Source organism: Callospermophilus lateralis, chromosome X (assembly GCF_048772815.1).
Source record: "Callospermophilus lateralis isolate mCalLat2 chromosome X, mCalLat2.hap1, whole genome shotgun sequence".
Classification (NCBI taxonomy): domain Eukaryota; kingdom Metazoa; phylum Chordata; class Mammalia; order Rodentia; family Sciuridae; genus Callospermophilus; species Callospermophilus lateralis.
Window position 1 is genome coordinate 109648575 of NC_135325.1, and position 23066 is coordinate 109671640.

Sequence of the window (23066 nt, forward strand, 5' to 3'; positions counted from 1 at the left end):
TTTCAAGTTTTCAACAGTCATGTGTGGCTAGTGGCTACTTCATGGAACATCACAAATGGACAACATTACTATCATCACAGAAAGTTCTGTTTGAACACTGCTCAGGAGAGTCCTCTGATTTTTTTCCCATGTCAGTATCTACTCAATATCAGGCAGAAAAATGCATTATCCACAATGACAGTAGCAACACTGACGACTATTTTACAAGGGACCCTCCTACTTCTCTAGCTGCCAGTTTTTTGAATGCCACAAAACTTTCAGAATGAGTACTACATTCCTTTCTTGGTCCTCTTCAATGTTTTATTTTGAGACAGGGTCTTACTGAGTTCTGCTGAGCTGGCTTTGAACTTGTAATCCTCCTCCCTCAGCCTCCTGAACTGCTGGAGTTACAGGTATATGCCATTGCACTTCCTTAACTTCTATACAGAAATAGTCACCAAAGACTTCTGGGGCATCCTATACCATTTTTTTTTTTTAGTCATCAAACTCCTAAAATTCCTCCTTTGACCTGTTCCACCCACTTCTTGTCCCTGGCATATCACCATTGCTGAAGAAGTGCTGGTTTAGTATGATAACGTTTTCCTCCTTGATCATTCACTATTCCAGGATCTTTGATCCTAATTTTCCCTTCTATGCCCAAATCTCAGTCCTCTGCCAGCCCTCCTCTGATGGTTTGACCTTCTCTCTTTTGCTTTATCTACCTGCTCTATGAAAATGGGTCTCAAAAGAAGACAATTGAGAAGTAATGAAAATAAAAGAAAGAAAATTGGTCTCAATCTCATAGCTAAAGCTGCTAATTTCTCACCTACATGACTGGCACCGCTGCAAGAGTACCAACCAAGAAAAAGATGATTCTATTATCAATGCCCCTAGGGACACATAGAAATCTGTTTCCCCATCCCAGCTAATGCTTATGTTTTGCAACACAGTGGAGGCCATTTAATTCCAGAAGAAGCAATCTGTCCACCCCTAAGAGTCTGTATTGTGAGGGAGAGAGAGATCTGCACATGAAGAGTTGGGGACTTGGGGAGGTGGTAACAAAGACTACAAAATGAAAGATGGGATGGTGTGGCCAAAGGAACTCTGCATATATAATAATCCTGCCGTAATTTTTTCTTTTTGCAGGGAGGGGTTCCAGAGATTAAATACAGGGTCATTTAACCACTGAGCCACATCCCCAGCACTTTTTAAATATTTTACTTAAAGACAGAGTCTTGCTGCATTGCTAAGTGCCTCTCTGAGTTGCTGAGGCTCCCTTTGAACTCACAATCCTCCCGCCTCAGCCTCCCGATATGCTGGGATTACGGGGTGCACCACCAGGCCCAGCGGCTGCCTTAATCTTAAAACAAGTTTTAAATTCTCAGGATGAAAGCCAGGCATGGTAGCACATGCCTGGAAAGCCCACAGATCAGGAAGCTAAGGCAGGAGGATCGCAACTTCAAGCAGGCCTCAGCGATTAGTGATACCCTGTCTTGAAATAAAAAAAAATAAAAAGGACTGGGAATGTGGCTCAGTAGTTAAGCACCCCTGGGTTTAATCCCTAGTACCAAAAACAAACAAACAAAAAATCTCAGGATGACGTAGAAGTTCTTTTTAACTATCATCAATCTATCTATTTATTTATTAGTTGTAGCTAAGACACAATACCTTTATTTATTTTTATGTGGTGCTCAGGATTGAACTCACTGCCTCACATGTGCTAGGGAAGTGCTCTACCACTGAGCTACAACTCCAGCACAACATAGAAGTTCTTTTCCTTTTCATCTCTTCTCTTTTTGTTTCAGAGTGGGGAGTGGGTTAATAATCCCTGCACTGCTTCTTTATAGAAACCTATGCAATAGATGTAGACCATAATGGAAAACCAGTCACTTTCACAAAGGCAAAATATCATGCAATTGATGAGCATGGTGGCACACGTCTGTAATCCCAGCAGCTCAGGAGGCTGACACAGGAGAATGGCGAGTCTAAAGCCAGCCTCAGCAAAGGCAATGAACTAAGCAAGGGAGTGAGACCCCGTCTCTCAATAAAATATAAAATAGGGCTGGGGATGTGGCTCAGTGGTCGAGTGCCCCCGAGTACAATCCCTGGTACCTTAAAAAAAATCATGCAATAAGCCTGCATAAATTACACTTTGGTGTTACATGAAGGAAGATGACTGAACGACAGTCTCCTTCCCTTCTCAAAGCCTACACATGAAGTACACAACAGCCTCTAATGGTATATGATGTCTAGAACTAATGGGAAGGGAAGTCAGAATTTTTTCTACCTTTTTTTTTGGGGGGGGTGACTTTCAGCATACACATTGGTCGGCTGATTAGAAAGACAAGAAAGTGGTTAGGTAGAAATATATAGCTCATTCAGCTACACAAAAATTAAAGTCATGCTGACAAGGCAATGTGCAGGAGGTTTGATTCTGTTACAGTTCAAGAACGCCAGGCCCTGACCAATGTTCTTGAAATGTAAATTCAACATTCAAAACCCGTAAGTGACACTAAGAGCACTGGGAAAACAGCAGAAATTTACATTAGACAGATGTGGGAAGTCCCAAAACGCTGTGATCTTTTACAGCTACAAGGTCAAGGCAGTTTTTCACAGTGATTTGTACGAAGTTTGCTTATAAAAGAAAAACAAATTTAAGAGGGCATTTGGTTATGTACGGAGATAACCAGCATAGCAAAAATAACTCCTAAAGCGAGAACTACTTACTAGGCAATTTGAATTAAAATAATATAAAAGGCAGATTATTGGGGCTAGCACATCACTTTTTTCTACATTTGAAGAAAAACAATTGTAGATTAAAAAAAAAGGAAAGAAAAGAGTTTTCTTTAAGAAAGAAAAAGAAGGGGCTGGGGCTATAGCTCAGTGGTAGAGCACTTGCCCCTCACACATGAGGCACTGGGTTCAATCCTCAGCCCTACATATAAATAAATAAATAAAATAAAAATATTTTTTAAAAAGAGAAAGAGACTGGAGTGAAACTGCTGTAGAAAGAAAGAAAGGAAAGAAAGGAAGGAAAGAAGGAAGTAAGTAAGGAAGGAAGAAAGAAAGAAAGAAAATTATTCTCCGCAAAGAAAGAAAGAAAGAAAGAAAGAAAATTATTCTCCGCAAAGATGCCTTTCCCATACCCTTCTGCCAAACAGATTCTGTTACTGGGTAAACATAAGCTACCAACAATTTATGTACCAATATATATAGCAAATTATAGTTGAGAGGAAGCTTGTGAGCTCATGAAACAGATGGTAGATTCGTGTGGTGGCCCAGGAAACATCGGTGTTTTGACATAATGAGGCACTGCAAGTCTCTGACAGTTTCCTAGCATGACGAACATTTTGACTTTTTTGTTGCAAAATTGGAGGAAAAGAGAATCCTGTAGAAAAGAAAGGAGGAGAAGCAAGAAATGGCATAAATGATGCTCTTTTTGAGTTGGATTATCATTTTCCAACTTTGTGTTTAAATGTGATAACAGCAGAAAGTACACCAACCCAGCTCATAATGGAACTCTCAGACTTGCTATCTAGGTTGAGGTGAAATTTAGTGAGTGCAACAATTTTAACACCACTTCTCTAGCACTATAACTCATCGAAGGAAGGCTGGTCAAATAATCAGGGCTGGGAACAAGGGCACATAATCTTGTGTGAACCATGTAATTAGAGAATTTGTCCATGATTACTTAAGTTTTGTGAAAAGAAATCTCAGAACTTAAGGCTCTTACAGCTCATATTTCTCGTCTAATTAGGAACTGGTGTTTGTTTAATAAACGACTGGTTCATAAAAATAAAAATGAAAAATCAACCACTGTTTCACGACTAGACTTCAACTGTCCCACCACATCCTGGAACAAACGGTTGACTCACTCAGATCCACACTGACATCTGCAGGTTGGCAGGCTTCATATGACTTGATTGAGACTAGCAATCTTGAATAACTTATTAGTACTGGGCTAAACCACAAAACTTAAATGCCTTGAATGGCAATGTACTTCTTAAAAATAATATTTGAATAGTTATGGAAGATAGAAAAAAGGAACTATTGTTAAAGTGAAAATAAAAATCAACATAATTACACCAGGCAGGAGACAGCTGGTGTGTTTGCTGTCTCTGCCTGGTGTAATTATGTTGATTTTTATTTTCACTTTAAAACTGTTCCTTTTTTCTATCTTCCATTACTTTTCATATATTCTTCAATAGGCATATATAGTGCTTTTACAATAAGTTATTCAAAGATTGCTACCTAAATTTTGACCCAAACTTAGATGTCCAAATTCAAATTTGTACTCAATATTTATCAAAGCCATGGTGGTGGGGGACTCTATAAAATGTTATATAGGCTATTGAAACTCCAAAATATGTTGCAGATTCAACATGATCTAATACATGTGATTTTCCATGGTGCCTTTCAACTGAGCAAAATTTCAAAGTAATGTTTATTGGATCAATTTATAATTACAGTATTTGGGAAAACAGGATATACTACCCAGAGGCTCCTTTTATAATGATGGTCTAGGGAAAGGCATGTTTTTACTCGGCTTATGAAATCAAGTAACTCATGTAACTTCTGATGTCAAAAATCAAGATATAAAATCGGCTTACTCTATATGTGGAAAATTAGTTGTAATAGAAAAACATCAGGAATTTCTAGTGGTAAAAAAAAAAAAAAAAAAACAATTGCTTACAGGCTCAATAACAATTCCAATCAATAGGCACTCATAAACACACAGTCTCCCAATTCACAAAGTGTGTCCCCTTTCAAACATTTACTGGTGTCTACGATGCATTTTCTTAAAGAAACAAAGTTATAAAAGAGTTCCAAGTTAATTCACAAAAGTGAAGCTAAAATACTGTAGGTTTGCAGTGAAATCCTAGGAAGTAGTTTTAGCAATAATAGAAAACAAATGTTGGAATGATTTTAATGATAAATTACTTCTCCATGTTCTTGTTTCGGTGCGTAAGACACATATAGAATAAGATAAGAAAGCAAGACATTTTCAAGCAATTTATATGCAAACATCTAATTTCATTTTGAAACTTGCACCTCAAGTTTTGATCTAGGTATAAATTTTATGCATACGGGCTTTGCTGAAAGTTTTACTTTAGTTAACAAACAGAAACAAAATAAAATTAGGAAAGAAAACTAGGAGAGAGATTGTGGTATGGAAACTGAACAAGAATTAAGAGTAGCGAAGGAGGTAGAAGTAAAGAAATCTGAATCTAGACTACTCCTTGCCTCCATGTTATTCATTCATTTATTCAACTCTTTTTTTTTTTTAATTAATTTTTATTGTAGGTTGTTCAAAACATTACATAGTTCTTGATATATCATATTTCACACTTTGATTCAAGTGGGATATGAACTCCCATTTTTACCCCATATACAGATTGCAGAATCACTTCAGTTGCACAACCATTGATTTACATATTGCCATTCTGGAGTCTGTTGTATTCAGTGGCAAGTTGCATTGGTGAATGTAAAGAGACAGTAATTTAATCATTCATCCCGCAAATGTTAATTGAGCAGTCATTTTGTGCACAAGGCAGGGGATACTAGCATGAACACGGTAGTCTTGGTTACTCCTCATACATATGATAATGTAATATTGAAGACAGACATTTAACAAATACTATAATTATAAGTAGCATAAGGGCCATAAAAGGGACACCTAGGGAGATTTAGAAGTGCCTAATGGGACAACCTAAATTGACACTGCCCATCCTCCTGAGTGATCCACATGGGTCAAAGTTACTGTGCTTAAAACATATTCACATTTCTTATTATGTGGAGTGGGTTTTTAAAAATACTTTTTTTAGTTGTAGATGGACACAATACTTTTATTTTATTTATTATTTATAGGGTGGCAGGGATTGAACCTAGTGCCTCATGCATGCTAGGCAAGCGCTCTACCACTGAGCCACAACCCCAGTCCCTATGTACTTAATTTAAGTGATTTGTATACTTTTATAAGAAATTAATTGGGCTGGGGTTGTGGCTCGGTGGTAGAGCACTTCTCTAGTATGTGTGAGGCACTGGGTTCAATTCTCAGCACCACATGTAATAAAGTCCATCAATAACTAAAATTTTTTTTAAGTAATAAAGAAATTAATTTAAATTTTCTCCTAGGATTTATATAATTCTCATTTTTACATGCATAACCATTTTAGGATCCATTTCAGGGTATGATGTGAAGTATGGGACACCAAATAATACAAATGACTATCCAATTATCCTAATAGCATCCATTAAAAAGCTCATCATCAAGGCTGGGGATGTGGCTCAAGTGGCAGCGCACCCGCCTAGCATGTACGAGGTACTGGGTTTGATCCTCAACACCACATAAAAAAAAATAAAGATATTGTGTCCCCCTAAAACTAAAAAATAAATATTAAAAAAGAGCTTCTACTATGTTAAAAAAAAAAGCACATCATTGGAAGGCTGGGATTGTGGCTCAGCAATAGAGTGCTAGTCTAGCACATTCGAGGCCCTGGGTTCGATCCTCAGCACCACATAAAAATAAATAAACAAAATAACTACTTCTAAAAAATAAATATTAAAAAAAGTTCATCATTGGGCTGGGGTTGTGGCTCAGAGATAGAGCTCTTGCCTAGCATGTGTGAGACACTGGGTTGGATCCTCAGCACCACTTAAAACAAAAGTCTTGTGCCCACCTAAAACTAAAAAAAGTAAATATTAAAAAAAAAAAGTTCACCTTTGCCGGGCACAGTAGCACATGCCTGAAATCCTAGCCACTCAGGAGGCTAAGACAGGAGGATGGCAAGTTCAAAGCCAGTCTCAGCAATGGCGAGGCACTGAGTAACTCAGTGAGACTCTGTCTCTAAATAAATAGAAAATAGGGCTTGGAATGGTTCAGTGTTTGACTGTTCCTGAGTTCAATTCCAGTTACCACCCTACCAAAAAGTTCATCTTTGTCAAATGATTTGGGTATACGTTTATTATATATTAACTTTTCATATATACTTGAGACTATTTCTGAACTTTCAGATTTATTCCATTGGTCTGTCTATTCATGCACCAGTACATCATTCAATGTGTTATAGCACAATAAATCAATGTTATAACCTGGTTGAATAATTTTTACAAATTTGAAGTGATATGGAAAAAGAAGGGGGTCATCTTTCTTAATGGAAAAGTGTTACCTAGTAAATGTGGAAGGAGTGACAGAACTAAGAAAATACCACCATCTTAAAAAAGATTCAGGTAGGGGGTCAAAATGTAAAATGGGTGAAACTTATTGGGCAACAGGACACTTATACAGTAACAATAACTTCCTAACATTACTATGATACTAATTACAAAGAAAGAAAGGATACCCTTACAATAAAAATCTGGAGGATACCACCTTAACTAAGTGATCAAACTTGGCATCACAATTGGGACAAATTAACCTCCTGATGTGATGCAATGGGAATCACCAATGTGGTATTCTTGCCAAAAGTGTTTAACTTGACTCTAATCATGATGAAAACAATGTGACAAATCCAAATTACAGGATATTACACAAGACAACTGGCCCAGACTCTTGAAAATGAATACTTCATGAAAGATGGGAGAAAAAAGTAGGAATCTGTTCTGTATAAAATAAAACTGGACACATGGTAAATAAATGTACTTGTATGACTTTGATCCCGAATTTTGGCTCCTCAATTAAAAAAAAAAGGTATAAAGAAAATTACTGGGACAGTCAGGTGTAATGGTGCATATCTGTAATCCCAGCAATTTGGAAAGCTGAGACAGGAGGATCACAAGTGTGAAGCCAGCCTCAGCAATTAGTGAAACCCTCAGCAGCTTAACGAGACCCTGCCTCAAAATAAAAAATAAAAAGGACAGTGATGTATCTCAATGGCCTGGGTTCAACTGCCAGTACAAAAAAAAATTATTGGGGCAGCCAGGTATGGTGGCTCACACCTGTAATCCCAGTAACCTGGGAGGCTAAAACTGCAGGATTGCAAATTCCAGATCAGCCTGGACAATTCAGAGAGACCCTGTCTAAAAATAAAAAGAACTGGAAATGTAGCTCAGTGATAGAGCACCTCTGGGCTCAATACTCACTACACCCCCAAAAAAAATTTTAAAAAAGAATAGTAATTATTGGGATAATTTGAACAATATGAATATAGGCTGTGAATGTCAATCTTAAATTTATTAGGTATGCTAATGATATTGTGATTATGTAGGCAAACACTTGCTTTTAGGCAATACAAGCTGAAAAACTGTCTTGATCTGCAATTTAATTTCAAATGGTACATAAACTATGTATACCTACATAGCATGTGATGTATATTGTGATATATATGGGGAAGAAAATAAATGTGGCAAAATATTAACAAGTATTTAAGCTTGATGAAGCATATATGGGTGCTTATTATATTATTCTTTCAACGTTTATATAGGTTTGACATGTTTTGGGGGAGAGAGTACGGGGGATTGAACTCAGGGGTATTTGACCACTGAGCCACATCCCCCAGCCCTATTTTGTATTTTATTTAGAGACAGGGTCTCACTGAGTTGCTTAGCTCCTCACTTTTGCTGAGGCTGGATTTGAACTCGCAATTCTCCTGTCTCAGCCTCCCCGACCGCTGGGATTATAGGCATGTGCCACCACACCCAGCTTAGATTTGACATGTTTCTAACTAAAAGGATAAAAAATTAAAATTAAATTTGAAAATATCTATCAACATTATAAACACACACCCATTGACCTGGTTCTTTTGCTTTTAGAATTTATCTGACATATGTTCAAAGCTATAATTACAACATTGTTAGACAAAAGCAAAAGCTTGAGAGCAATATAAATTTCCTTCATTAGGAGACTATCAAAATAAAATGGAGGGCTAGGGCTATGGCTCAGGGTAGAGCACTTACCTACCATGTGTGAGGCACTGGGTTTGAATCTCATCACTGCATATAAACAAATAAAAGTCCATCAACAACTAAAATATATTTAAAAACTGAAACGGAGAGGACAGGGTTGTGGCTCAGTGGTAGAGCACTGGCCTAGCATGTATGGGGTGCTCTGGGTTTGATCCCCCACACCAAATAAAAATAAACAAATAAAATAAAGGTATTGTGTCCATCTACAATTAAATTTAAAATATATATATGAAAAAGCTGGGTCTGGGGTTGTGGCTCAGTGGTAGAGTGCTCACCTAGCATGTGCGAGGTGCTGAGTCCGATCCTCAGCACCACATAAAAATAAATAAATAAAAATAAAGGTATTGTGTCCAACTACAACAAAAAAAAGTTTTTTAAAAAAATCGAAGAAATCCGGCCTGGGGATGTGGCTCAAGTGGTAGTGCGCTCACCTGGCATGCGTGCGGCCCGGGTTCGATCCTCAGCACCACATACAAACAAAGATGTTGTGTCCGCCGAAAACTAAAAAATAAATATTAAAAAAATTCTCTCTCTCTCTTCTCTCTCTCTGTCTCTCTCTCTTTAAAAAAATAAAAAAAAATCGAAGAAATCCTTTGTGAACTATAAAATAATTTCCAAGACCTAGTATTAGGTAAAAAAAAATTAAGGTACAGGAAAAAGGGAAAAACCCATTGTATTTGAAGGAGTAAATGACGCTGGTTCTTTCCCTCTTAACCCTCCAAAACTTTGCAGTCCTGGCATCCCTTGAATCTGGGCTAGCTTGTGACTTGCTTTTGAACAACAGAATAGGCCTCCAGAGGCCTTGTGTGTGCTTCTTCTGTTCTTGTGGAACCCTGACATCACAATGAGAACAAGCTCAGCCTAGACTGGTGGAGGCTGAGACCCTATGGAGTAGAGCTGGCTAATCCTGGCTGAAGTCATTCTAGACAAACCAGCCCCCAAATGATTTATCAACTAATCGGCTAAGATCAGCTGACCGTGGCCCTCAACAGTAGAACCATCCAGCTTACCCACAGACTCATGAGAAAAAATGCACAATTGCTATTTTAAGTAACTTTTGATTTTGAGGGGAAAAGGTTAGGAAGAGGTTATGCTGTAATGGTTCACACAAATATGCTACCATTCGTGTAAAATTTTAGGAAAGAGAATATATAGACTTTTCACACATGTAAACTTTTCTGTAAGGGTGCACAAGAACTGAAAACAATTGCTTTTGGGGAGAGGAGCCATTGTTGCTGGGGAATAAAGGTGGAGAGGGAGACCTTCTGTATCTTTTGAATTTTGAAGCATGTATTTCCAAAGAATGAATGAATAAAATCTGTTCTTTTCTCAAGTCTTTCCAAAACCCTTGAATCATCTCTTGAAAGGATAGGAAATTTATATCCTACTGGCGAGATTATATATTAGTACAATCTTGGTAGGGTAGAAAGATGGCTTTCAGCAGTGCCTATAAAAATATATAACTGCATATGCAATGCATAGACTATCTCTGTAAGAACTTGCCAGACTCTTATAACACTGTTTGCTTCTAAGGAAGGATCTGATGGGTCTGGGAGGGGGTCAAGAATAGGAGGAAAACTAGCCAGGCACAGTGGTGCGCGCCTGTAATCTCAGTGGCTTGGGAGGCTGAGACAGGAGGATCGGGAGTTCCAAGCCACCCTCAGCAAAAGAAAGGCACTAAGCAACTCAGTAAGACCCTGTCTCTAAATAAAACACAAAATAGGGCTGGGGATGTGGTTCAGTGGTTGAGTGCCCCTGAGTTCAATGCCCAGTACCAAAAAAAAAAAAAAAAAAAGGAGGAAAACTAACTTTTCCCTGTATACCGTTTTGCTGTTAGAATTTTTTTACACTGTCTTAACTTTCCAAAAGGAAAATAATGAGTAAAATGCATACCCTTTGACCTTGAAATTTATCACTTCTAAGAATCTCTCCCGCAGAAATACTTACAGGGCAAACAAACATATAGGAATGTTTATTTGTGTATACTAATAAATAATAAAGAACATAAATGACAATCAATTGAAGATTAAATTATGGAATATTCACAAAGAAGTATTATCCAGTTGCTAAAAATAAACTCATAAATCATCAACAAGCTTAACCTACAACATTCTAGAACTCTTGAAGAACTGCCCTCTTGCAGTTATTCATTCTCTACTGACACTTATAAACTAAATAAACATATTTAATACTCAGAACATTCCTGAACATTTGAGGGGGAAGGGTTACTGGGGATTGAACTCAAAGGCCCTTTACCACTGAGCTATATCCCCAGATCTTTTTATTTTGAGATAGATCCTTGCTAAGTTGATGGGGCTGGCCTCAAACTTGTGATCCTCCTATCACAGCCTCCTGAGTCACTGAGATTACAGGCATACAGCATCAAACCCAGCTCCATCCCTGAAGTCACACTTCCAGTCACTCTCAACAAACTGAATAAACCTATTTAACCATCATCTAGGTCTACACAGAACATTCCAGAACTCTTTAAGCGCCCCCTAATGTTCACTTCCAGTCATTTGCCAAGAAAGATTGCAAGTTGGATAAACCTATTTGAACATGTCCCAGGTCTACATAGTACATTCTAGAACTCTTTCTTTTTTAAATATATTTTTTAATATTTATTTTTTACTTTTAGGTGGATCCAATATCTTTATTTTATTTTTATGTGGTGCTGAGAATCGAACCCAGTGCCTCGCGCATGCTAGGCAAGTGCTACCACTTGAGCCACATCCCCAGCCCATTCTAGAACTCTTTAAGCACCCCCCAATCCCATTTCCAAGTCATTCACTCTCTAAGAATGATCACAAATTGAATAAACCCATGTAACCATTACCTACGTCACACAGAACATTTCATATAACATCCAATTTGTGATTAGTTCAAGCTGTATTTTTTTGTATGTATGTTACACTCCAAAAATGTTTATGTCAAGTGAAGTGGCACATACCTGTAAGCCCAGTGGTTCGGAAGGCTGAGGCAGGAAGATTGTGAGTTGAAAGCCAGCCTCAGCAACTCAGTGAGGCCCTAAGTAACTTAGCAAGATCCTGTCTCTAAATAAAATATTTTTTAAAAAGCACTGGAGATGAGGCTCAGTGGTGAAGCTCCCCTGGGTTTAATCCCTGGTACAAAAAAGTTTTAAAATGTGCATGTGCATCTATTATAATTATGTTTCAATATGTACAGAAAAAGATAATAAATTACACAAATCAAACTATAATATAACACGAGAAGGTGGTTAGCAGACCTATTCCCTTTTTACCTTGAATATATCTATGAGGTTTGAACTTTTTATCATGAGCTTTTTTCCATATTCATAATCTAATTCATTTTCATAATTTAAAAATGAATAAAGAAAAAACTCTTGAGAAAAAGGAAAATAAGTTGAAAACACTATGGAATGTTAATTTTGTCTCTGAGGAGGAAACACACATGGTCAGGATTACAAATCCTAGAATTCTTGACCCTCCACCCATAACCACAGTTCCTCCTCCAACCCTGACCCCACAGGTTCTGGAGGGAGATAAGTGCCTACAGTACAGATTCCCACAAATAAACACCTCACTGAGCTTTCACTCCAAATTTCAGTGTAGTAACTAAGGGAGCTGGATACAAATTCCTTTTGCGCTGAAGCCTCAGAGTCCCGACTAGAAGCTTCTTTCTCTAAGGGATATGTTCTGACCTTAGCTCTCCTTTCATCAGAGATATAAGTAAGCAAACCAGGCCTGACAGACTCCTTAGGCCCCTTTTCCTTGAGCCCCACCCAAGTTCCCTCTTGTCTGTGAAAACAAGAGCGGGTGTCTTTTGAGAAGCTAAAGATACCTCTCTTATCACACTTCATAGATGGAAAGAGCAGAATCTTAAAAAGAGAGACTCCAAAGAGGAGCCCCAAAAGAGCATTCCACATAGACTCAACAGCTTTTAATTTCTTCACAACAGTTCCATATACCAGTGTGGCTCCAGTACTTCCCTCAATCCAAGTTTGTACATGTATTTTACTTCTAAGATTTTGGCCATATCTGATACTCACTGTTCATTTAAGATGCTTCAACTTTTTCTTTGCTATGTCTGTTTTTTTAAATATATGTATTTAAAAGAGTTATCTGCTAAATTTATTTTAATAGATAACTTCATATCACTATCATAAATGGAAAGCTAATATCACGTGCCCCATATAGAAGGTAAGTATTAGGAATATAATAATAAATATTACCTAGGGGTGGAACTCCTTGACGAAGACTCCTCATGCAAGTTTTCCTCAGGAATGTCTGGAAGACGCGGCTTGATGCTCCTCCTAGAGGTTAGAGTGTGTGGTTAATACTTCCCGGGAGATTTTCTTTCAGCTTCTCCTATAGGTTAAAATTCCCTTGTGATTTTCTTTCAGCTCCTTCTATAGGTTCAAGTGACACTCTTTAAACTCCCATTATAGGTTGGAGGGATTTTCTTTCAGCTCCCCCTATGGGTTAGAGTGTGGGTTATTCTTTAACAAAATTTTATTGAGTAACTATTCCATTTCAGATACAGCACTAGCCACTGAAGGTGCAAGAAAAAAACAGGAATTTGTACTGTAATGGAACAAGTATTGGGAAAAAAGGTGAAGGAGGTTAGAAGATGTTGGACATAGACTACATATGTTAATGACATAAATATCCTAAACCCCTGTTTATTCAAGCCACTGCAATTCAATTCACCCACTAGAAATACACTCTCTCAGGGACCTAATCATCAGATCCATTGAGAAATTTTCAATTTACATCTAACTGAACTGGTAGACCACTCCCTCCTTAGCTTCACTTCATCTAGTGATATTCTGTAGATTTTCCTCCCACCTCTCTTGCTGCCATCTGTTCTTCAACCTGACTCCTAAATGTTGATGCTTATTAGAATTTCCACCCCCTCACTTACTCCCTGCTTAAGTCTACACCCAGGGCTTCCACCCACTTAAGTTAGACTTCCAATCCTCAAAGACCACAGGGCCTCTGTTTCCCTTTCCAGCCTCATTTCTCCTATTACCAAATTACTGGAATTTCTTTAATAGTGCCTTGGTCTCTTCTTGCCTGTATCGTATTTCCCTCTACCCGATTCCTACATCCACTCAAGTATGTTCTTCACAATTCAGCTTCAGTGGTCCCTCTTCTGGGAAACATTCCAGTATCCCAGCCCATGTTCTCACTCTGTGCTCCCAATATGGTCTCATCAGAACCTCGAATGGTCAGTGTAATTCCATTTATTCCACCATTCTGGTCTCCCTGAAGGCATGAACTTACTCTGCATTTACACTTCCCAGCACAGAGCTCAATAAATATTCATTAAATTAATGCATATAAGAAATTCTTGAGCTGTAATCAAACAGAGGAAAAGGAGCTTAGAGGTAGAGGTTGAAATGGGTGTGAAGTAAGAATATTTAAAATGAGTAATTTAGACCTTCTCCCTTTTTCCCTTCCTTCCTTAGAGGCAGCCAGGGCAGTAGGGCAACAGGGTCAGATCCAAGGAGATGGTTGGGCCAAGGAGGCAGTCTGAGTGGTGGCTGGCCAGGTAGGAAACTGGTGACATATAGAATAGAGGAGGAATTACATTGAGGATAAAAGGAACCAGGTTTCTCACTATCATAAATGGAATTACAAAATACATAATTGTACAGTGCAGAAACATGGTAGACACTTCCTTAACCAAAGGATCAAGGTGAACAGCTACTAACCGGACAAAGTAACACCATGTACATCCTAAAATGATACATTGAGAACACGGCATCACTTCCATGGTATTTCTTTCCAAAATGCAAAACCTAAATTTAATCATGAGGAAACAACAGTCAAACCCAAACCAAGGAATATTTTACAAAATAACTGACCAGCACTTTTCAAAAATTTGAAGTTGATAAAAGACAGGGAAAGACTCAATTTAGTGTCCAAATTGAGGGACACTAAAGACACATAATGACCAAGTGTAACAGAAATCTAGATTAAATCCTGGCCAAGAAAAAAATTGTTTATTCTTTTCCTTCTGCTAAAAAAAGGATTATTGGGAACAGGCAAAATTGGAATGGGTCTGCAGTTTTGATGGCAATTTTGCATTAACATTAGTTCTAATATGGTTTATGCAGAATGTCGTTGTCTTTAGGAAATTTACACGGAAGCATTTATGAGTAATGAAGTCTCATGTTTGCAATTCATTCTTCGATGGTATACACACACACACACACACACACACACAATGATAAAGCAAATGTGGTTGAATGTTAACAACGGGGGCAGCTGGGAGAAGGATATATGGAATTTCTTTGGGCTATCGTAAGATTTTTACAAATATGAAATTATTTCAAAATGTAAAGTCTTTTAAAATAAAGTAATCCACTGACTTTTTAAAAACTGAAAATAAAATCAAGGGTTTATGACCCATATCAGGGATAAAAGGCTTTATTTTTACCTATTTACATATCTCCCTGATTGTTCAAAAAATAATTTAGAGACTTATAAATATGTAAAAAACATAAAAAGAGAAATTGAAAACAAGTAAAAAATATGTGTGACCCTGGCAAGAACCTTCTAAATTGTCAAATTTCACAAAACACTCTTGAATTTTTGACAGATTATGTGTGGAGGTTTTTCTTTGTTTGGGAAAACAGCCCCAACTTCAATATAGCTATCATTTCTTTGTGTTCTTGATACCTTTTAACACAAAACTTGACTTGACATTAGATACAGAGAATGGACTTTTGGAATATGGAGCAGAAAACAATTATCAAGAAGAATAAAAGAGATAGACTTTTAAAACACTATATTTTATGCATGTACACACTTTATTAAATTTGCATTCTAAGATATATGCAAGGCCAGCATTTCACAAAACTTTCTATTATTATTCTATTATTCCAAAAGCAGTTGTCATGAAACAGTGATTATAAGTCAAACAGTATCTGTAGGATTATCTTATGACTTCTTGTACTTGTTTTCAAATAGAAGCTTGAAATATATGATATAGTATTAGAATAGGAAGAGGGAATTTTACTTTATAACAATAACCACTTTTCAAATATTAGACTTTATATAAAAATAAAGGGGTACTGTCAAGAAAGCTCATCTGTGGGCTAGCATATGTCTGTCTTTTATTAATTTCAAAACAATCCCTGCACAAACCTAACGTTTCAGTCCATTTAAAGAATAAAAACTGAAAATGAACCTTAGTTTATACAATAAAGTGAATCATCTTGCCTCTCAGTTCTCATACCACTGGAATAATTTCAATTTCCTGCTCTAGCCCACCACTGGATTTCAAAAAATATATTTAAATATCATCACATTTCAAAGGTTCTCTCCTAACATTCCTACATTTGAACCCAAGAGTGTCCCTTTAAGGCAAAGAAGACAGTAGAGTGAAGGTGGACAAATCTCCTGAAAGACAAAACCATTATCATTATAGGAGCAAAAACATCTTAACATGGTTCTTTTACAAACAGAATAGATATACCGGGTACCATCAAAGAGATTTGTCTTTAAGATGGCACACAAAGGGACAGTGGCATTAGTTTTGAAGGGTTTTTGGCCTTTGCATAGGCGAAAGCAACACAGGAACAAAAGCTCTTAGTGGCTGTGATGGCAGTGATTACAATTTAAAATAAAGGACACATCTAATTCTTTAATAGAACTACTGCAAGCTAAGTGAAGTTCTCTAATAATTGGAAGAAAACAGGTTTCCCTTCAATAGCAATCTGCTATTGCTAGTCTGGGGGTGCCTTCAAAGCACACCATCTTCCTTTAAAATCCAAGGATCTTTGCCTTCAAAAGACACAAGTGCAGTAGTTTTTGTTTCTTACATTCATTTAAAAAAATGGAATAGCATGATCCTAGCAGGCAATGTGCATATTAGACAGAGACAATCCAACCACAATGTCTGAAGATGAAAAGAACACGACATTTTACATGGTATAATTCATAAATAACATAACAAGAGAGTACACTCAGATTTCCTAAATAGCTCAGCCACACATTTCCTTTTGTAAAAATTAAATAACACGGTACCTCGCACTTACTAGTAGGTACAGTTTTTATAGCTCAAACAGCTTCTTAAAAGCAGAATGCACGATAACATTGACTTTTTCAGCTCCTAAAAGCTTTCTCATAGAGATTTAACTGCCTTTACTATAAGGCAGTATGTACACAAACTGGATTCCGACTCTGGCAGCAACACAATAGCCAAAACACCAGTCACCACATGACAAAACAAACAAATCCAATGACACAAAGAAATCAGAAAAAAGCAGCAACTGAAATAGTATGTGGCTATCACACACATAAAGCCTCCTTTTTCCACACTACCTTAGGATATACATCCCTTACAGCACGACAATGTACCCCAAGGCACCTAAGGCCTCATAATACCACCGGAGACACTGACAGCTCCAAGGACCACTTGCTTTGTATGCAAATACATTATTCGTTCATTTGTAGATGCTCCACACATCTGGTCAAGGCAGGAATTTCTTCTCCTTGATAACACCACCTAGAAATATCAACAATATTTTATATATTCCTTAGGACAACAGGTTTGGGAGGAGAATTATCAACTGTCACAGCAAAGTCATAAGAACCTGGGGTGACTAACATAGGCATCCTGAAGTTCATTTACATTCTCAGCACTAAAACTGACCCTCTCATCATACACTCCACTAGCAAAGAAGCAACAAGGATAGTGATGGAAGCGACTAGGCATTTCTTCCCCTCTGTGAGAAATGGCAAGTAAGAAGCAGCTAAACAGGAAAAGAAAACAAAATAAGGCACTTTAAGCTAATGCAGAAAACTAAAAATTTAATCTGTTCAAAAGCAATTGGCATATTGCTGGGAAATAAAGGGACTGGAAACCATGTAGTTGACAAAGAACAACAACAGAAAAATCTCTCAAGCAAGAGAATTTCTGATCAACTTGATCACATCACTGCTAGGGAAAAGAACCATGATAGCAAGTCCACATCAGTGCCTCCCTTAAGCATATAGACTTGAAAGAAGGTGCTCTTTGAGGCACTTAAGAAAAGCAAAGCTTCTAAGTGATCAAAAATCGGTATTTTAAGATTTAGTCATTAAATGCAAAATGAGATCGACAAAAAGAGACATGATAGTAAGTAATTAAACTTTAGAGGGGAGAGATACCCCCCAAATAACAGCATCAGAATGACTGACATCTGTCAAACTTCAATCCTCATTATGGATCAAAGTTCTCTGCGTTCCTCACTGAATATTTCATGTGGGAAACGGCAGTTAAAAAGCACTGAGTCAGAAATGGTTAAGTCACTTGGCTGAGAGATCATCCATCAAGATGAACGAGGAGCATGAATTGGAGCATGCTACTGGAGACTGTGCAGGAACGCTGCCTGTAGCCAGTGAGTCTGAGGATAAGCCACTGCTTCTACTACTGCCATCCAAAATATCTGAACTGAGGACAAAGCAAAAAGAATTATAAGCAAATGCAGCTATCAGGGTAAACATACATGCAACGACACGGTTTCAAAGACTCACGCATCAGTGGAGCATTTGTAAATAATAAAAAGCATAAAAGCAACAGCAATGAACTAACCTGTGAAATGATATTCACATAAACCCTGAAAGACAAACTTTCAAGGTTTTGTATCATTTGTGAATTCCCCCACCCACAACAGGCAGCAGACTGTCCCAACACAGGATAAGCATTCATAAGCATTTCTCTTGCATGCCATGGTTTTTGCGAGAGGGTTCCCTGACCTTCTGCTCAAGAGGTTAAACATCCTAATAGTTGGGCTGGGGATATAGCTCAGTTGGAAGAGTGCTTACCTCACATGCATGAAGTCCTGGGTTCAACCCCCAGCACCACAGGTTAAAAAAATGTGTGTGTGTGTGTGTGTGTGTGTGTGTGTGTCCTTATATTTATCTTTTTACCTTCCCATCAGCCCAGACTCAGAGAGGTGCCACTTCTTGGGCTGCCTAAAGTGTGCCATCAGGCACATTGCTTTCCAGATCCTCTTCTCTAAAACAAACTCTTTCAACCACGTTAGAGCTGACCACTTGCCTACTACTAGAGTGTATGTTTTCTTAGCTGGATACAGTGGCTGAGGCAGGAGTATCACCAATTCAAAGCCAGCCTCAGCAACTCAGCAAGACCCTGTCTCTTAATAAAATACAAAAAAGGGCTAGGGATGTGGCTTAGTGGTTAAGCACCCCTGGGTTCCATCCCTGGTACCAGAAAAAAGAAAAAAGAAAGAAAGAAAATAGTGATTTTTCCCTCCAGTTATATGCCTTTGATATTCTTCTGATTTTATGAATTCCTTATGCCATTTCCTTTTTTCTTGCTTCCAAACCTCAAAGGTCTCCCTATCCTCTCCAAAAGGTTCTTTTCTTTGATCTCTCAGGTACTTTCCAGTTAAGCTTTTAAAATGAATGCTCCCTATCCACGGTCCCAATATTATCATGACCACTGCCACTTTAATGTGAACAACTGGCCTCTGTGCCTGTGTTTCCACTTAAACTGATCTAGACATTAAGCATCTCTAACTCAGGCCAGGAATACCTGCCCCCATCTAGCCAGGCATCCCCTGTTCCCAACAATCAAGCCAGACTGCCTTATGGATCTGGCTTCATACTTTAGAAGGGATTTGAAAATTCTTGCAATTTGGCATCAAGCTGCCTTTCTGACTTTGACTCCCATCAATCCAATATATAAGCTCCATGTTCTATATTTGCCTGAATTCACTCATTTGCTTAGTATAACATTTACTGAGTGCCTGCCAAGAGTAGGAAGTATGCTAGATACTAGGGCAAAGGCATGAAAGAGACATGTTCCCTATCCTCACTGAATTTAGGAGACAAACATTTAAGTAATCATGCTAATAAATATATAATTATCATTTGTCATACAGCTACTCAAAGCAAGATACAAGGGCCTATGAGTGCTCAACATATGGATAACCTAATCTAACCCAGAGGAACTGGGAAAGGCTGCCCAGAGGTGATATTTGCAATATAATCTGAAAGACGAACAGGAATGAACTAAGCAAGGTTTGTGAAGAAGCAAGGGTAGTTCTAGGAATCAAAAGCAGGCTAGTGTGGTTGTAGTATGGGGAATAAAGAGAACACATTGAGAGACAAAGCTGGAGAGGTTAGGCAGCTTAAGAATTTACACAGCTGGTCACAGTAGCACAAGCTCGGGAGGCTAAGGCAGGATGATCGCAAGTTCAAAGCCAGTCTCAGAAACTTAGCAAGGCTCTAAGCAACTTAGAGAGACCCCGTCTCAAAGTAAAAATTAAAAAGGGCTGGTGGAGGGAGAATTGGGGATGTACCTCATTTTGTAGAGCTTGTCTTGCATGCACAAGTCCCTGGGTTCGATCCCCAGAACCACCAATAAGTTGGGGGGCAGGGGGACCTGGGGATACGGCTCATAAATTAAGCGCCCTGGATTCAATATCCTCAGTTCCAAAAAACAGATTTTACACAGTCGTATTTTTTATTTTTTGAAAGGGAAAATAGTATATTATTGTAGAATGAGTTATGAATCAGGAAATATGGGTTCTAATTTGAAGTTTGGCCGCTAGCTCATTTGTGAGAACCTATTCTGACCTAAGAGGCACTGAGTCTAAATGTTATGAGTCTTTTAATATTATTTTTATGAATTTCCAAGTTAAAGCTATGCTGCATTTGGATGTCTCTGGGCCATATATTACACTCAATGAAATGTAATCTACCCCTGTCCTCCACTTCTCACTCTTCTGTTTTTAAAATGTCATTTCTTACTGTGCACTATGGTACATTCCTATAATTCCACCAACTCTAGAGGCCGAGACAGGAGGATTCCAAGTTTGAGATGAGCCTCAGCAATTAGTGACACTCTAGTTTTAGAAAAAAAAAAAACAGACTTGGATGTGGCTCAATGGTAAAGCACTCCTATGTTCAATCCCCCTCCCCTTTTTTTTCCTTGTCAGTGCTCAGGGTGGAACCCTGGTCCTGAAGCATGCTAAGCAAGTGCTCTACTAGTGAGCTACACCTCCAGCCCCCAAATATCATTTCCTTTTCTTGCCTATGGAGTGATTTTAGGTGGAGACAGACTACAAATAGGCTTTGGAGAAGTAAAAATAAAAATGGAAACAGTATATTCCACACTACTCCTACACTATGCTCACTGCTGTCAAATGCCTCATTAATAATTCCACTTTTAAGTAAGAAGTTCGGAAAATTTAGCTGGCCTTGATATTTGTTCAACCAAATGGCAAAATAGGTCTAAAATATGAATTATTCAAACTACTGAAAGAAAGTGGCACAGATAATTCAGGACATTGGAAAATCAAAAAGACCTTTCTATTTTCCTTTGGAACATATGTAATTTTTCCTCCTGCAGCTTTTTGCCTAGACTAATATTAAAATGAATTTACTTTCTTAAAGCACATATTGGCTGGGCAGCTGAAGGACACGCTCTATGCTAGTTGGCAGGAAGAAAACAGGCTTAGATTAAAATTTGGCCACCATGCACATAATCTGAATATAAATAAAGAATTCCTTATTCCAACCACTAGACTTATGGTGAGCCCTGGGTTAAAAGATTCCATTTGTACTAGAACTTGCTTGCTTTGGTGAATCCACTATTAATTCAGAAATGTATAATATGACACAGGCAGTGGAATTTTTCTAACACTGTTGATTACCTTAAGAGAAATAAACACATGGAGAAGTTACCAGGAAAATTTTTTAAAAAGCTCAACTTTTTATTTCAGGATTTCTTCTCTATTATTACATAAAAATGTATGTAATCTGGTTCATTAAGAGAAAAACAGCACACTTACATTTTAGTTTCCACTGCAATTTAGATTCAGAAGTTGGTGAAGTTTTAGCTAGGTACTTTTGCTAAACATACAATCTAATTTCTGTCCTAATAAATCTGGCATGACTATACATAGTCATGGAAGCAGAAATGATACAGGTCACAAATCACCAACTGTTATATCCGTGTAAAGCAAGACTTATACAACTTTTGTATTCACAGAGAGATCACCGTACAAAAGTAATTTTCACAGTGATCATTATTAAAGCTTATATCAGAGTTTCTAAAAACAGCATAGTCTGGTCTAATTTGAGTTTCTCTTCTTTTTTCACTTAAGCTCTGAGGAAGGTACTAATGAGCTTTACTTCCACTAATGGCCAAAGACCATACAATGATAGAAAAGCAAAGGACCTATACAATTTATTTTGTACAGAGGAATACCTGAATCAAAAGTGAACTAATTCACTGCAGCCACTGAATATACATTATCGAGGCAATATTGGAACCACACAACTGAGAGTACCATGACTGTGAAAGAAGTACCCTGTCTAAAAACTATGGGTGAAAGTATAAGTGAATCATTAAAATAGTCAAGGGAGAAAACAACAACAAAACTATGATATCCAATGTGACTCATGTTATCTCCCCAACTGGGTGAGGCACAGAGACTCATCCAGTCAATAAATTAGCTTCTGAGCCAGGAGTGGTGGCCCTCACCCGTAATCCCAGCAGCTCAGGAGGCTGAGGCAAGAGGATCACTAGTTCAAAAAGCCAGCCTCAGCAAAAGTGAGGCACTAATAAGCAACTCAGTACTCAGTGAGACCCTATCTCTAAATACAATACAAAATAAATCTGGGCATGTGGCTCAGTGGTAGAGTCCCCCTAAATTCAATCCCTAGCACCAAAAAAAAAAAAAAAAAAGCTAGGTTCTATCAAGATTAATGACAGGCAGGTAAATGCAATCGCAATCAGTCACAGTCCTATCTAGCCTAGTGAGACTTTGGTATAAGGTAAGACTACATACAGAGCATCCCCAACCCCATGGTATGAACTGAACTACTGAACTGATACATACAGATCTCAGGCTCTATAATCTTGCCTTAGCGGGACCCAGTATTATCTTCCCAAATAGGATTACATATTTAAATATGACCATTTTCCTTTACCTTGGGGACAGGAATTTAAAAGTATCTATACACATGTCTGATTATTTCATGTAAACATCTCTAAAGTCTATGTATACATTCTAAATATTAATCATATAAATTAATTTTATAAAATATGATTAATATTTATTTTTGTCATATTTCTTTTTGTCAAAAAAATATTTATTTTTTTTACCATGACATATATAACACTAAAAATTATGTTAGAACCACTGAGACAAATTTCAGGCAAAATGTTAAAAT

General features: G+C 37.7%; 1 protein-coding gene across 19 annotated transcripts in view; it reads right to left on the reverse strand.

Annotated features, from left to right (window-relative positions):
• The window catches only part of Pabir2 (PABIR family member 2), a 51678-nt gene that overhangs the window by 1564 nt on the left and 27048 nt on the right, over window positions 1-23066 (reverse strand). For 10 of the 19 annotated variants that reach the window (XM_077107641.1, XM_077107639.1, XM_077107636.1 and 7 more), the window contains 4 exons: window positions 14582-14668; window positions 14308-14426; window positions 13097-13177; window positions 9315-9384 (listed from right to left, as the gene is read on the reverse strand). In XM_077107641.1, the coding sequence (XP_076963756.1) occupies window positions 9344-9384; window positions 13097-13177; window positions 14308-14426; window positions 14582-14668 (328 nt within the window). In that variant the 3' untranslated portion in view covers window positions 9315-9343. The other 9 variants (XM_077107654.1, XM_077107653.1, XM_077107650.1 and 6 more) reach the window with 3 other exon arrangements.